The sequence below is a fragment of the Falco peregrinus genome, chromosome 8 (assembly GCF_023634155.1).
Source record: "Falco peregrinus isolate bFalPer1 chromosome 8, bFalPer1.pri, whole genome shotgun sequence".
Taxonomy (NCBI): domain Eukaryota; kingdom Metazoa; phylum Chordata; class Aves; order Falconiformes; family Falconidae; genus Falco; species Falco peregrinus.
Window position 1 is genome coordinate 58,225,226 of NC_073728.1, and position 12,385 is coordinate 58,237,610.

Here is a 12,385-nt window from a genome sequence, read left to right on the forward strand (position 1 = left end):
AAGATACAAAGGAATATTTATTGTGCATTTCTGCAACCTCACTGGGAACTGAGAGTGAACCATTGAGCAAGAAGAGCATTTTGCGACAGGGTCCAAGCCCACAGCACGGTACCGAGTGGCTGAGCAATTGTGGGAGACCAAAATGGGCTGAACCAGCACAGCCCGCCCCTGGGAAACCTCTCCTCCGGGTCCCATCGCCTGGGAGTCTCTTGCATTTGAGGCCTGAGGTTTCACAGCCCTTTTCAAAACGTATTCATTTGACCCCTTGCTGACTTTATCTTTAAAACTTACCAGCAGGTAAAACATTCTCTTTTGAATGTTGGAGACCTTGAATCTGTCAGCATCCGCACGGATGTCCAAGGCCCTTTAAATCCTGTGCTCTTTCCCCTTGAACAGACTTTTGGATGAGGAATTTAGCAGGTTAACGCTGTGAAAACTGGGTGAGAAACTTCTTCAGTGTCTAAGCCTCTGAAACAGCATGGGAGTTCCTAGGAAAGCTGATCCTGGTGAGGATTTTTGGACCAGTGCTGGTTCTGAATTCTCCCTGAGCTGACCACATCTTTTCTTTCTCTAAAAACAAGTTAAAAGCCACTAATAGCCCTCCCCAGAAAATAACCCCACAAAACTCCAAACAAAGCGAAATCATTAACTTTGAACCCAACGAATGTTTAGTTTCCTGACCTTTGGGTAAATATTAGATAGATTCCCAATTTCAACCTGAAGCAGTTTATTTGGCTGCTGTTCACAACTCAGACACAGCAATAATCAAGGAAGTCTCGTTTGATTCAGGTTGGGTAATACTGCCTGAGGGATAACATCATTTTCATTTCCACACATCCAGCACTGGCACAAAATGGCATGGACAGGTATGAAAAATGGATCGTGAATCCTTGGTGCTAAAATTCCAGCTGATAGTTTCATTTTTGTGTAAATAATAATTACCAATAAAAATGTTGCTTGAAAAAAAGAGAATGTGAAAAGAAAAACATTGTTGCATTTGATAAAGCAAAATCCTTTGCAGCACTGCCAAAATAATAAAAACAAAAAAAAAAGAAAGAAAAAACAAAAGAGAGTTAAAACAAATATAGCTGTTAAATAAAAGATCCAGGTACCAAAGAGCAAAATTTAATGAAAGCCAAAACTGTTAAATATGGATTCCTGTTGAGAAAAAATGTCAATGTCTTTAAGAGTTTTACCATTACTCTATTTTTAAGAAAAGTGTAGTAAAAATACATATTACAAGTTAACATTTTCCACGCTTTTGTCCTATTAATTTTTTTTTTTTAAACCCCTCCACTGATCAAAAGCCTTTGAAAACAGCATCTCCCATCTTCACATCACAGGCGGCCAGTCCTAGCACTGATGCGCTCCTTCTCACGAGACCATCCGACTGCCCGGTTGGGCTCCCCGTGACCTGCTGCCACATGGTCCTGTCTTTGGAGGAGGACGGGGCACCGATGGCTCTCGGCAGCCTGCTCCCACCGCAGCACCCGGTGGTGCACTGCCATGGCAAGGTCTGGGACGTGGCAAGAGCTGGGTCAGGAGATGCATCCGAGGGCTTTTGGGCATGGAAACAGGCTAGCTTGTGGGATGCTTCCGCTGTGCTAGCACTTACACGGAACTGAAGTTAAAAGTAAGAAAAGTGGATTGAAAATAATAATAACCAACATAAAATGACCTGAAGAGGTGTTTGGAGTGGCTGATAACGGAGTTCATGTTCAGTGATGAGAGAGGAAGATCACAACCGTTTCCAGCGGTGGAGAGAGGAAAACATATCGACACAAGACATGCTGTTAGGACCTTGACTCTGACATTCTGGTCTCCAAGGTGTTGCATGACAAGTGGGTAAGTGGAACAGATACTTCAGACCAGGCTGGTGTTAAAGGTGGTAAACGTATTGCTCTGCACCTTGGTACGCTGATGGAAACTGGTGTTCAGGCAGCTTCCAGCTGTACTTATGGACAGCTGCACGGACATATCCTTCTCACAGACCTGTGCCAGTCACTTGCCTGCAGCACCTTCTGTTCACCTGCCTCCCTTCTTTTCCTGCTTCTTTCTTGCTATGTAGCAGAAAAAATAAAGGAAAAAAAGTAAAAAAAAGGAGAGATAAAAAAGGAAAAGCAGCTCAGAACACTCCAATAGCAGCTCAGTCCCTGGACATATATTTGCTGTGTCCTATGAAAAGCTTTGAATTTTATTTGCCATCAGTGAGATGGGACAAGGCTAAGTGGGTTCACTGCTCCCCGCCCCACAGATCTTCTCTCTCTCCTGATGCTCCCCTGGGAATTCTTTACTTCTGGGGAGGTGTCTCTGTCCCACCAGGGTGGGAAGCATTTGTCTGTCCATGCCAGTGTTTCACGGAATGAACCTTTTGTGCAGTTCTGGATCACCATCCTTGCCCCTTTGATCTCCATGCCTGTGGCTGGACACCCAGCTGCCCACCTGGCAGTGCAGGTTTCTGCGATACTGAGTCTGGGGTCATCAACCTGCTCTCCTTGCTTGTGGATGCTTCCCCTCTCTATGGATACATGAGTGGGAATCTGCTACTTTGGGTTTTGTACCCAGACAGGCCACAACTTGATGGGAAGGCTGAGTTTGACCAGCCCTGATGCTGTCGACTGTCATGGATACTTGAATGAAGCTCTTCTAGGGTCTCCTTCTTGGATTGCTTCAGCAGGTCCTTCCAGGAAGCCGTTCAGGCCAACTATCTACAAAATGTCCTTTTTAATTGGTAGAATGGCCATAAAGGGATTTCAGAGCAAAAAGGCAGGGATATTCCCATTGCAGCCCCATAACTTCTAGCATGTTTTACTGGTTAATAGGCAGCCATCTAGAACTGGATGTCTTGAGATGGTCTGTTCCCAGCTCAGGGTGGTTCCCTTATGTGACCACCAAAAAGGGAGCACACACAGAAGCTAAGCAATGAAGAAATGGTTCACAATTGCTTATTAGCCCCCAATAACCTAGGCAGGAGAGTTGCATGTGAGGGTAATGTGGCATTTACTTTCCCTTTTCCATGAACAGCAGCCAACCATGATCTTAGACCAACCATCTGCTCTATCTGCCATGCGTGACACTCTCCACTCCAGGCACATGATTCTTCTCTTGAACTGCCACTCATCATCTCTGGAAGGATTATTACTTGTCCTCAGGTTACCTGGGGTTTCCAAACTCATTCATGACTTTACCCCTGTGAAACAGCCTCGTGTTTTTGTTCAGGCTCTTTCTTGCACCAAGTCCTTCCCGTTGCAGGGAGGGCTGTGTGCAGTAACGCCCCAGCCCGAGTTCACAACAGAACGACAGAAGGCAGAATCATGATGGACAAAAGGGGTCAATGCTGACGCCCTGCAGGGAGTTCAACTTGCCATTGATTGGATTTTCTTTTTTGCTGTTAGTAGCTCAGACATTATGGTTTGCATCCCAAACTAAACCAGATTGAAGGAGTGAGCAGGGAAGGGGGAAAGGGCTGATGTTACCCTGACACCACAGGAATTAGTAAGAAAAAATATATATATTGCACACACTAAGACTTATTAACAACCAAGTTAAAACAAAATGGCATAGTCCTCATTAGTGTTCCAGTGGTTCTTTGATCAGGGATGGTTCGTGAGTCTGTTAAATCCCGTTACACTCTCCTTATTGCAGTACAGACCTGTTTCTGTTCTCCTGTCGGTGGATCTGTTTGCAAATAAAAAGGGAAATAGATTTGATTTCCTCGAGATGATCCATCCAATTTGTCCCTTCTGTCATCATCGTTTGTCTTGTTGGTGTTGGGTTTGTTTTTGGCTCTGGAGGGGGTGGAGTTGGGCTGCCCCTGCTCTCACCCAGGCAATGGGTCAAAAGGCCAATTATAATCCCGTAGCTCCCAGGGACATGCCAGTGCTGTGGCTCATGCATGGGATCGTCTGCATGGACTTGGGGAAATCGTGGCTGACCACACGTCCGTTTTCTCCACTGCCTCCTGCTGCAGCCGGCCTGGGAAGGGTTGATGTCCGTATGGCTTCGTTGATTGATTGCTGTGGGATTAAACAAAAACCCTTTTTAGGAAGGACGGGGGGGTCTCCCCCTGTCCTTAGCAATGTTGGAGATATTACAATATAAACCAGCATTGTCTTTCTGTCACTGTTCTCTCCCTCCTTGTCTCCAATCAGACTCTTGCTTCCTGCATGTCCCTACTGCATCTGCTCTGTTAATTCACACCTCCTTTACATTCAAAAATCAAATGTTTCAGCAGTATTTTGGGCTATAAAGCATACGTGTCATATGCAAAAACTACTCAAACTCTACAACATAAGAACAGTCATCCTGGATCTGAGCAGAGGTATTATACACACTTCCCCCATAGATATGCTATTACTACTCCAGTGCTGTTATGCATTGTGGACTCTGACTCACTGCAAGCATATGTTTAACTTTTCTCATGTGAGAAGCAGAGCACGTGCCTATGTTTTTGTCTACAGTGACGACTGAGGTAACCTGGAAATGCAAACCTAATTCAGGAAACTAAATCTCATCTTCCTGCTCCAGACACCATCCAAAATGTTTGCTTTCAGAGATCTAAGGAAACCATCTGTTTAGAACAATTAAACTAAGAGATGAAGTCCACTTGGTGCCTTTGTGTTAAAGCTATCTCTAAGGGCACCATCATCCTTTCTGGATGGGGATATACAGGTGAAGAATTATCCAGAACAGATAAATCTGGAGCAGCTATTCAGAAGCACTTGCCAGGCGTGGAGCTGGAGCCCCATCTGGGTGCTTGCCTGGGCTCTGCTGAATGGCTTTGTGGGGCAGCCACTGGTGGTGGGAGCCAGCCAAAGGGACAAGCCTCAACCAGATGTTAACACTGGGAGCAACGATTCCTTCCCATAGTGGCTGGTTTTTTAAAGGGCAAAAGCACTGCAAGCTGACACTGAGGTACGTGAATCAGCGGGTCATTTCCAGTAACACAGGGAAGCCAACAGCAGGGCAGAATCTCCTTAAAACTGTGGAGCTATTTATTGCATTCTGACACTCTTTCACAGTGTATTTGTGGCATATCTAGCTTTACAGCGTAGACAGCAATTAGAATTTAATTTTTGTATATTCAGGGACATTAATCGTTCACATTATCTTACACCTGTGATCAATGTGCCTCTCATTGCCTGCAGAATTTTCTGAACCTCAATGGGAAAAGAGCTGTTGCACATTTTCAGTGAATTAGAAGTGCTGTTATTGCTGACAAAACATTAAGCATGTTGCGAAATGGTGACATAAACCCCAAAGAAATGATTGCTTATTTTCCATTTGATTCTGGGTAAGTTTCAGTGCTCAGGGAAGTGAAAAGCTCTTGATTTTATGAAACTCACTGCATACTTCATATACTTGTATGGACTACTTCCATGCTCATGGGAGAGGTCAAGATGAGGAAGAAAAGGGATGTATTACTCTCACAGCCCAGATCCCTCTGTACCCTTGCACACAATGGTATCTGTATAAGGGATCATCTCTGCTAGTCATCTGAGTCAAGATGTACTTGTTCCGCAGATGCTGCATTAAATGTGTATCCCCAAGGCTCTCAAATCTAATCCACTTTTGACATGACACTGAAATTTAGACACACCACAATTTAGGGCTGAAACAAATCTCCTGGGTCACAGGAAGGATGCTTTGCATGACCATGACAGGGCGGAGAAAAAACTCCACCACATTACAGGAGATATTCGAGGCCAACTTCTCTCTAAGAGGGCCCATAATTCTGAATTTGGAGACCCACATCATCCATGCCAGGGCAACAGCGCTCTGAGCGCACATCGCTGTCGCCAACCTGCAAACGGTGCCAGCAAAGGGAACAATAGGATGTGATTCATTGCTGTGCTACCCCAGTTTTATCTTGCTGTTAACTGCTTGGCTTTGAGGATTTTGTCATATTGCAGTAATGGCTGTATCACACCAGCCCTAGCACACTTCATCCACGCTGCTGTAGTCTGTTTTCATTAATTTTAAGGAACGGCGACATGTTCCTGTCACCGTCTGTGCTATGATTTTGCTCTATATCTGGATTTTGAGCTAGCGTTATGCCACGTGTCTGATCTCTCATCAGCTCCCCACTACAGCCCACTTGACCCTCCTTTAGCTTCCTCTGATGCTCCTATGCCTTTCTAGCAAGCCGAGTGACACGGTCACTTCGTTGTCCCTATGTCTTGGCTTTCCACCCATGGTCTGGGCTGCATCCGTCTCTGAAGGCAGCTTTGGAGCCAGGGTAGGATCAGAGAGAAGGTGTGAAAGGCCGGGGAATGGGTTGCCACCTTCATCCGCTTTGATTCACTTCTGGACTTGTAACAAAACTCGATTAAGGCAACCAGCATGGCTAGTCCGAGCCCACCGATGAGGATATAGAAAACCCCCGCCACATTGCTGAGACTCAGTGCGCTTGTCTTGTCCTATAAGAGAAAGGAGAAGGGAGGGAGGGGAGGGAATGTGGGAAGGAGAACAACAAAATTAATATGAGATTGCTCTGGGAGGGATGTTGCACAATAGAGCAATATAAGCATTACATCATCTTCCCCTTTAAATGAACAAGTGACATTTCTAAGAGCATTTTCAATTTTTAATTCAGTGTCTAGTAAATCTAATGTTTCCCTCACACAAACAAATAAACATTTCTTCAGCAACGTGACTCTTTGCAAAGGTTTGGGATTTCCATTTTTCAATCAGCTAACTTAAATGCTTGTTTTACCCAAAATGCTTAGTTTAAATTATTGATTAAAGGAGAAGAAAAAAAAAAGTTCTCCTCCTCTGTGACATTTACTTGTCCCTGATGTCTTGCCTGAAATAACCTGTTCTCTTGGAAATGCTCATTCCTTCATTCCTAGATTGTTTCCCCCGCAAATTCTGTTGCTGAGCAACACATCGAAATGGCTGGGTTTTCTTCTTTTTTTCTTTTTTTTTTTTTTCTTTTCCTCTTCGATACTGAGGTTGAGGTGACACCTGAGCTGTCCTCGGAAACTCATTTGATTTCTATGTAATAAGGCAGTTATTTTATATGTAATCAAGACCCGTTGATGCACGTCTAAGCTAATTATTTGGTTGGCAATAAATAGGGCTATTAATGGACAACAACTCCCAGCCAGCAGCTACATTCTGATTATACAATTGCCTAATGAATTATCACAGCTCTCTGGGGAAGAGGTGAGTTTCAGAAAGACCAGTTTCACTGCTGGGGAGGCAGAGTCCCCACATCTAACCCTGATGTCACTCCGTGCAGCTCTCAAAACCTTCTCCTCTGTGCTGACCAGGTGGAATTGGAGTGTTGGGATAATTTGGGCAGCAGCAGGACCCAAAATCTTGGCTCATCTCCGTGTGCAAGGCTCCTGTTTTCAAGGACATATTTTCTCTGTACTGCAACCAGCTAGAAGCCCCCTGCTCCGGGCTTGTCACTGCTCTGCAATATCAACTCAATCCCAATTTGCTAGTACAGATTCCCCAGGGCAAGCTCAACAGGTCATTGCAAATCTGTTGGAACAATCAGGGTTTGACCAGCGTTGACAGCCCTGCTCCCTGGATGTGGGAGGAAAATTGCATATGGATCATCTGAGATGCAGCCACACAGTGAAAGAACAGTATTTATGCCTGTAGAAGTGTCTGCAGTTGGTAACGAAGCCTCTGTACGGTTCTTGGTGTTCCCTGCTACTCCATGGGCACGTGGACCTGTGGGTGGCACAGTTTGTTCCTTGCCCTTGTAGGACAGTTGTTTCACTTGCTTGGCTTGGCAGGTTTTACAATAAGTAACCCACACTTTTTGGGAAGGACAAGGATTCAGGAAGCAGAAAACTATATTAGAGCAATGTTGAAAGGGTCCAAAACTGAACGCCTACATGAGCACAGGAGGTTTTGATTCAAAAGCAGCCTGCCTGGCACTGGCACTGTCTTTCAGGTAAGTACCTTTTGCAAAAGGATTTGGTCTTTTGCTGTATTAGGGTTTGATGGCAAAAAGTCAACTCACAATGGATGAAACCACTTTAATTTTCAAAATTAAAAAAACCCTTCCCATAACAGAATTTAACGTCTGGGGGCTTTTTGTTGGTGGTTTTTTTCGTTGTTGTTCTTTTTTTTTTTTTTCTTTTTTATAAGAAGAAAAGAGGTTTCCAGTCAAGAATGATAAAAAATGGTTTTTTCCTGCTTCTCCTTCATCTGGCCCCACTGGCCATGTGAGCTGCCAAGCACGGAGCTCTTGCCGCAGGCTCCAGTGCCACGAGGAGCAACTTGCCATCCTGAATCCTCTGCTGAAATATGCTGAGGTTTGGTTAGGCATCACCCCTGCAGAGTTTTAGTCACTGGAAAAAACTCCACAAGTGATTTCATTTTCCATGCTTCTTTGATTGACATTTCTGCCAAGAGTTTCACCGCTGTCACCGTGTGTGTTGCACCGCTGCAGATGCGGTGGGCAGGTTTGGTTTCGCCCAGGTATAACGTTCCTATGCCGGCCAGTTTGCAATCTTGCCAATGCTTCCTGTGTGCTGTCTGTAATGAGAGATTACTGCAAATATCCTCTTAATTTCTGCGGTTTCCATATTTGAAGAATTATTTATCTGGTCTTTTGTAATCTGCCTTCATGCATTTTTCCCCCAGGCTTGACTGTACGTTTGTTCAGCCATCTCTTCTCTGCAGATTACTGGGTATACTTTTAAGCACCAGCTGAAAAACGTAGGGAGTTTTTTAGTGAAGATTTAGAAAAGCAGAGAAATTACTCTGAGAAAACTGGGTTACAACACATCTGCTACTTTTCCTCTTCAAATTCAGTCTGAAGGGGCTGCACCAGCTTCAGGGAGGGACAAAGACACTAGACGTGGGCTGCTCTCCGTGACATCCTGACCTTTCAGCCTGGCTCCTTAATGAAAAGTGCCTGATTAGCCCATGAGCTGTGCTCAGAGGGAAGGTTGGGGACAGGGAAGGAGGTGGATCAGCCTATTTGTCTGTGTCTTACTAATAACTTTCAGCCCATACTTTCACCTTGATTTCACAGAAGGGTGGAGATCTCCAAGATACCAGGAACCTCCAAGATTTGTACTGTAGAGAAGAGAAAGCCTATTAATGCTCTCACTCAAATAAATGTATTGGTGCAATCCATATGAGGCATCAGAGACTCCCCATGGGTCTTTGACTTGGAGTCATAGATCCTTAGGAAACCCAGCTTCCTTGGCTCTGCCGGGCATGGGAATACACAAGTTTCATGTTTTATTGGCCATGACATTCTTTTATTTCCACCCCCAGTTTGGGGGTCTTGGTCCAGCAGGGCACCTTCGCAGCCGGCTGCGATGGCAGAGCAGTCTGGCAGCCAGGAAAGGCTGCTCACTCTGAATTTCTGCTTTCCTCCTGATGCCAGCAGCAAATCGACCAGCAAGAGAGAGGAGATGACCCAAAACAGTTTCCTGCACCACTATTTCATGCAATTAATTTCAGAGCTGTTGTGTTTTTCTTGCATTTACTTTGCCAGGCTGAGAAGTGAAATTGCTCCCGTGATGTCACTTGACTTCTTGCTCATCTTCTCCTTTTTCTTTGCTTTTTTGTTTCCTTCCCTCTCCCAGCAGGACACGCTGAGACGTTCTCTGGGGAAGAGTGGCATCTCATTGCTCCCACTGATTGCACATGAATGGTAGGAAACGCTGCATGCTCCACTGAGGCTTTGCCTGCTGTTTCCATGCACGCTCCTGCCCTAATAATGCTCATAATAATAAAAAGTCCCAAATCACGCTAAATGCTTGAGAGGACCCTCCCATCCTCTCTGCTTGGGCTCTGTGACACCAGATGCTCTCCTGCAGAGCTGCCCATCATCGAACCAGCTTGTTAGTGGGAGTGTAAATGTCACTGCTCGTCTCCCGCAGTGGCAGAGTGCTGACGTGGGGGGAAGATTGGCAGGTGAAAAAAGAAAGAAAAACCCATCTTTCCGAAAGCCCAGCTTTGTTGCTGCAGCAACCAGGCACCTTCCCGTCTGTTCCTCTCAAACGTGGCACTGTCCCCGTCATCCTCTTTGTCATTATTTATCCTCTTTGGCTGAAAGGCATTAAGGCCAAATTTGCCTGGTTTCCCAGCAGGGCTGGTCCTTCCTTTTACCCTGCATGGCCATGACAGCACAGGGTGATGGCACCTCAAGTTGTTGTGGTCTCCATAGAAGATGAATTGCCCTTGAAGCAGGCGGCAGCTCCAGAAGTTGAGATTTTACACCAAACACCAGGCTGACTTTGCTGGGGCAAGGCCTGAAGCTCAGCAATGAAGGACACAGCGCTGGCCATCGGCTTGGAGCGCTGCTGTGGGTCTGCCAGGGGATGGGTAGGAGCACGTGGGTGGCCAGCTGCGGGGGTGAGGCTGCCCAGCATGGAAAGACACCTTTGTTTTCAGAACCAGCCAATTCCTTGCAAAGGCAGGGCAAGGTGGTAGCAGAATTTGTTCTTTTTTTTTTTTTTTTTTTTAAACAAAAGCACAATTCCTGCAACTGGAAAAGAGGACTGGGAGATCCCTGTAGATTTGATGACATTCCTTTAATTGTGTGAAGTGATCTGGCTGCCCCCACAAGCAGGTTGCGCCTCAGTCCCGGTCTGGAAAAACTTCCTTTCTCCCGTTGCCTTGCAAAGCCCCAGGGAAGAGGAGAATCACATCCCTCTTCCCTGACCTTTAGTGTCCACCTTGTCATTACCCTCCAACAACACAAGGAATCCCTTTCAAGCCCACAGCATATTTCATAGCCTGTAAAAAACAGCTGTTCATCCCGTGCTCGTTTGTAAAATGGGGTACTTTTAGGGAACCGCTTAGTTACAGAGTCTCTGTCTCTCTTCTGGGATTATTTCGGCTATGGCAAGTGGAAGGGGACTGCAGGAAGGCTGGGAGACAGGACCAGGAGTTGATGGATGGTTTCTAACTATGTGAAGTGCTGGACGTGCGTGTCCATGAAGAAACCTCGACCCTGTGGGAAGGGGTGGCTGCCACGTGTTTACTGCAGGGAGAAGAGCAGCAGGGACATTTCTTCCCAGTGCAGGACACTGCCTGGGGTTTCCCACTGTTTGGCAATATAGCTAGGGCTGTGGTGGTCCTGGATCAAAGCCCCTGAGCACAGCTGCCCAGCACCTCCTGGTATGGCATAACATACCCAAATACTCAGCAGAGACTCTGGAGTTTTAGTTCAGATCCATTAATGTATCTACTGTTTCTTTATAGGGATTTTTCTGGAAAAAAAACCTTGGTGGGCAATAGATAAATAAATAAATTAAAAATAGGATGCACAGAAGTCAGCTACAAGTGTGGAACATCAGCTGGGACCAATGGACATAAGTCTGGGAAATACCAGAGGTTTTACTTGGCTCTGGCTAGAAACCTTGGATACAAACCTGACATCCAGCTACCCTCTCACCCCTCTTCAGTAGCATTCATTTATCCTTCTGAAAGTCCTCTAAAGGCAAACTAAGCTAAACCTGGCGATAGACAGAAATGGGAAGGTTTTGTCATTTTGTCATGCCTGTGGGAGGAAAGGCATGAAACGGTCCCCATCCTCTCAAGCTTTGCTCTGAACCTTGGCTATCAGAGGAGAGGTGCATGGTCCGGCTTGTGCCCCCAAAGCACAGGTGGGTTTTGTGCCCGTCATGGGCAGGATGGAGGAAGATGTGCCTGGTGCTCAGCCCTGCCTGGCCAGCCTCATCCCCTGCACCGAGGACACCACGGGGATGGGGGGGGACGCAGGACTGTTCATGCAGCAGCTGGGCAGCTTGGCTTGTTTACAGTAGGTGCAATAAACCCCAGGTGGGTATGTTTGCCTGGCTGCATTCAGAGAACAAGTGAGCAATGCAATTGCTTGGTCTTTCTGTAGGTAGGAGAGAGGGTCTGGTGGCGTTAACGTTGATTTCTCTTACTGTTGTTTCATATTGCACTGCTGCTGCTGACATGGTGCGGATGCTGAGCAAGGAACAGGGATGTAACCCTTTCGTGGAACAGCTGAGACTCTTCTCTGCGATCTTCCACTCCCAGTATAAACTTGCACGGTTTTCAGGCTTGCACTTACTGATTTCACACGTGGAGTTTCAAGCAGCTCTCATGACTTTAGGATCCAATCTCATTTATTCACATGTGATTCACATGTGTGTAATCGTGTTTTTCAAGCACATGTAAATAACATGTGATCGATATTGAGGTCATACGATCCACATAAACCCATGTGTCCCAAACCTTCTGTTTCTGTCCCTATTGGTTATACTATTGTGTGGAATGAAGCACTACATCTACTTCTTTTCATTATTTTTTTTCCCCACCAGAATAGTGATAAAGTACAGTGTTGTAGGGATTTTGTTTTAAACTAAACTGATTTCACATCCATTTCCTTAGGGGCATTTTATTGGCTATGGGATTTCTCTAGCACTGATGC

At 45.7% G+C, this 12,385-nt stretch overlaps 1 protein-coding gene across 2 annotated transcripts in view; it reads right to left on the bottom strand.

The window, feature by feature from the left end:
- Positions 1-682: 682 nt before the first annotated feature.
- Positions 683-12,385, bottom strand: part of GRIA1 (glutamate ionotropic receptor AMPA type subunit 1) — a 125,464-nt gene continuing 113,761 nt past the window's right edge. For both annotated transcript variants that reach the window (XM_005231811.3, XM_005231812.3), the window contains exons 15-16: positions 6,285-6,419; positions 683-4,037 (exon numbers count right to left, since the gene is read on the bottom strand). In XM_005231811.3, the coding sequence (XP_005231868.1) occupies positions 3,849-4,037; positions 6,285-6,419 (324 nt within the window). In that variant the 3' untranslated portion in view covers positions 683-3,848. The remainder of the gene's footprint in view (positions 4,038-6,284; positions 6,420-12,385) is intronic.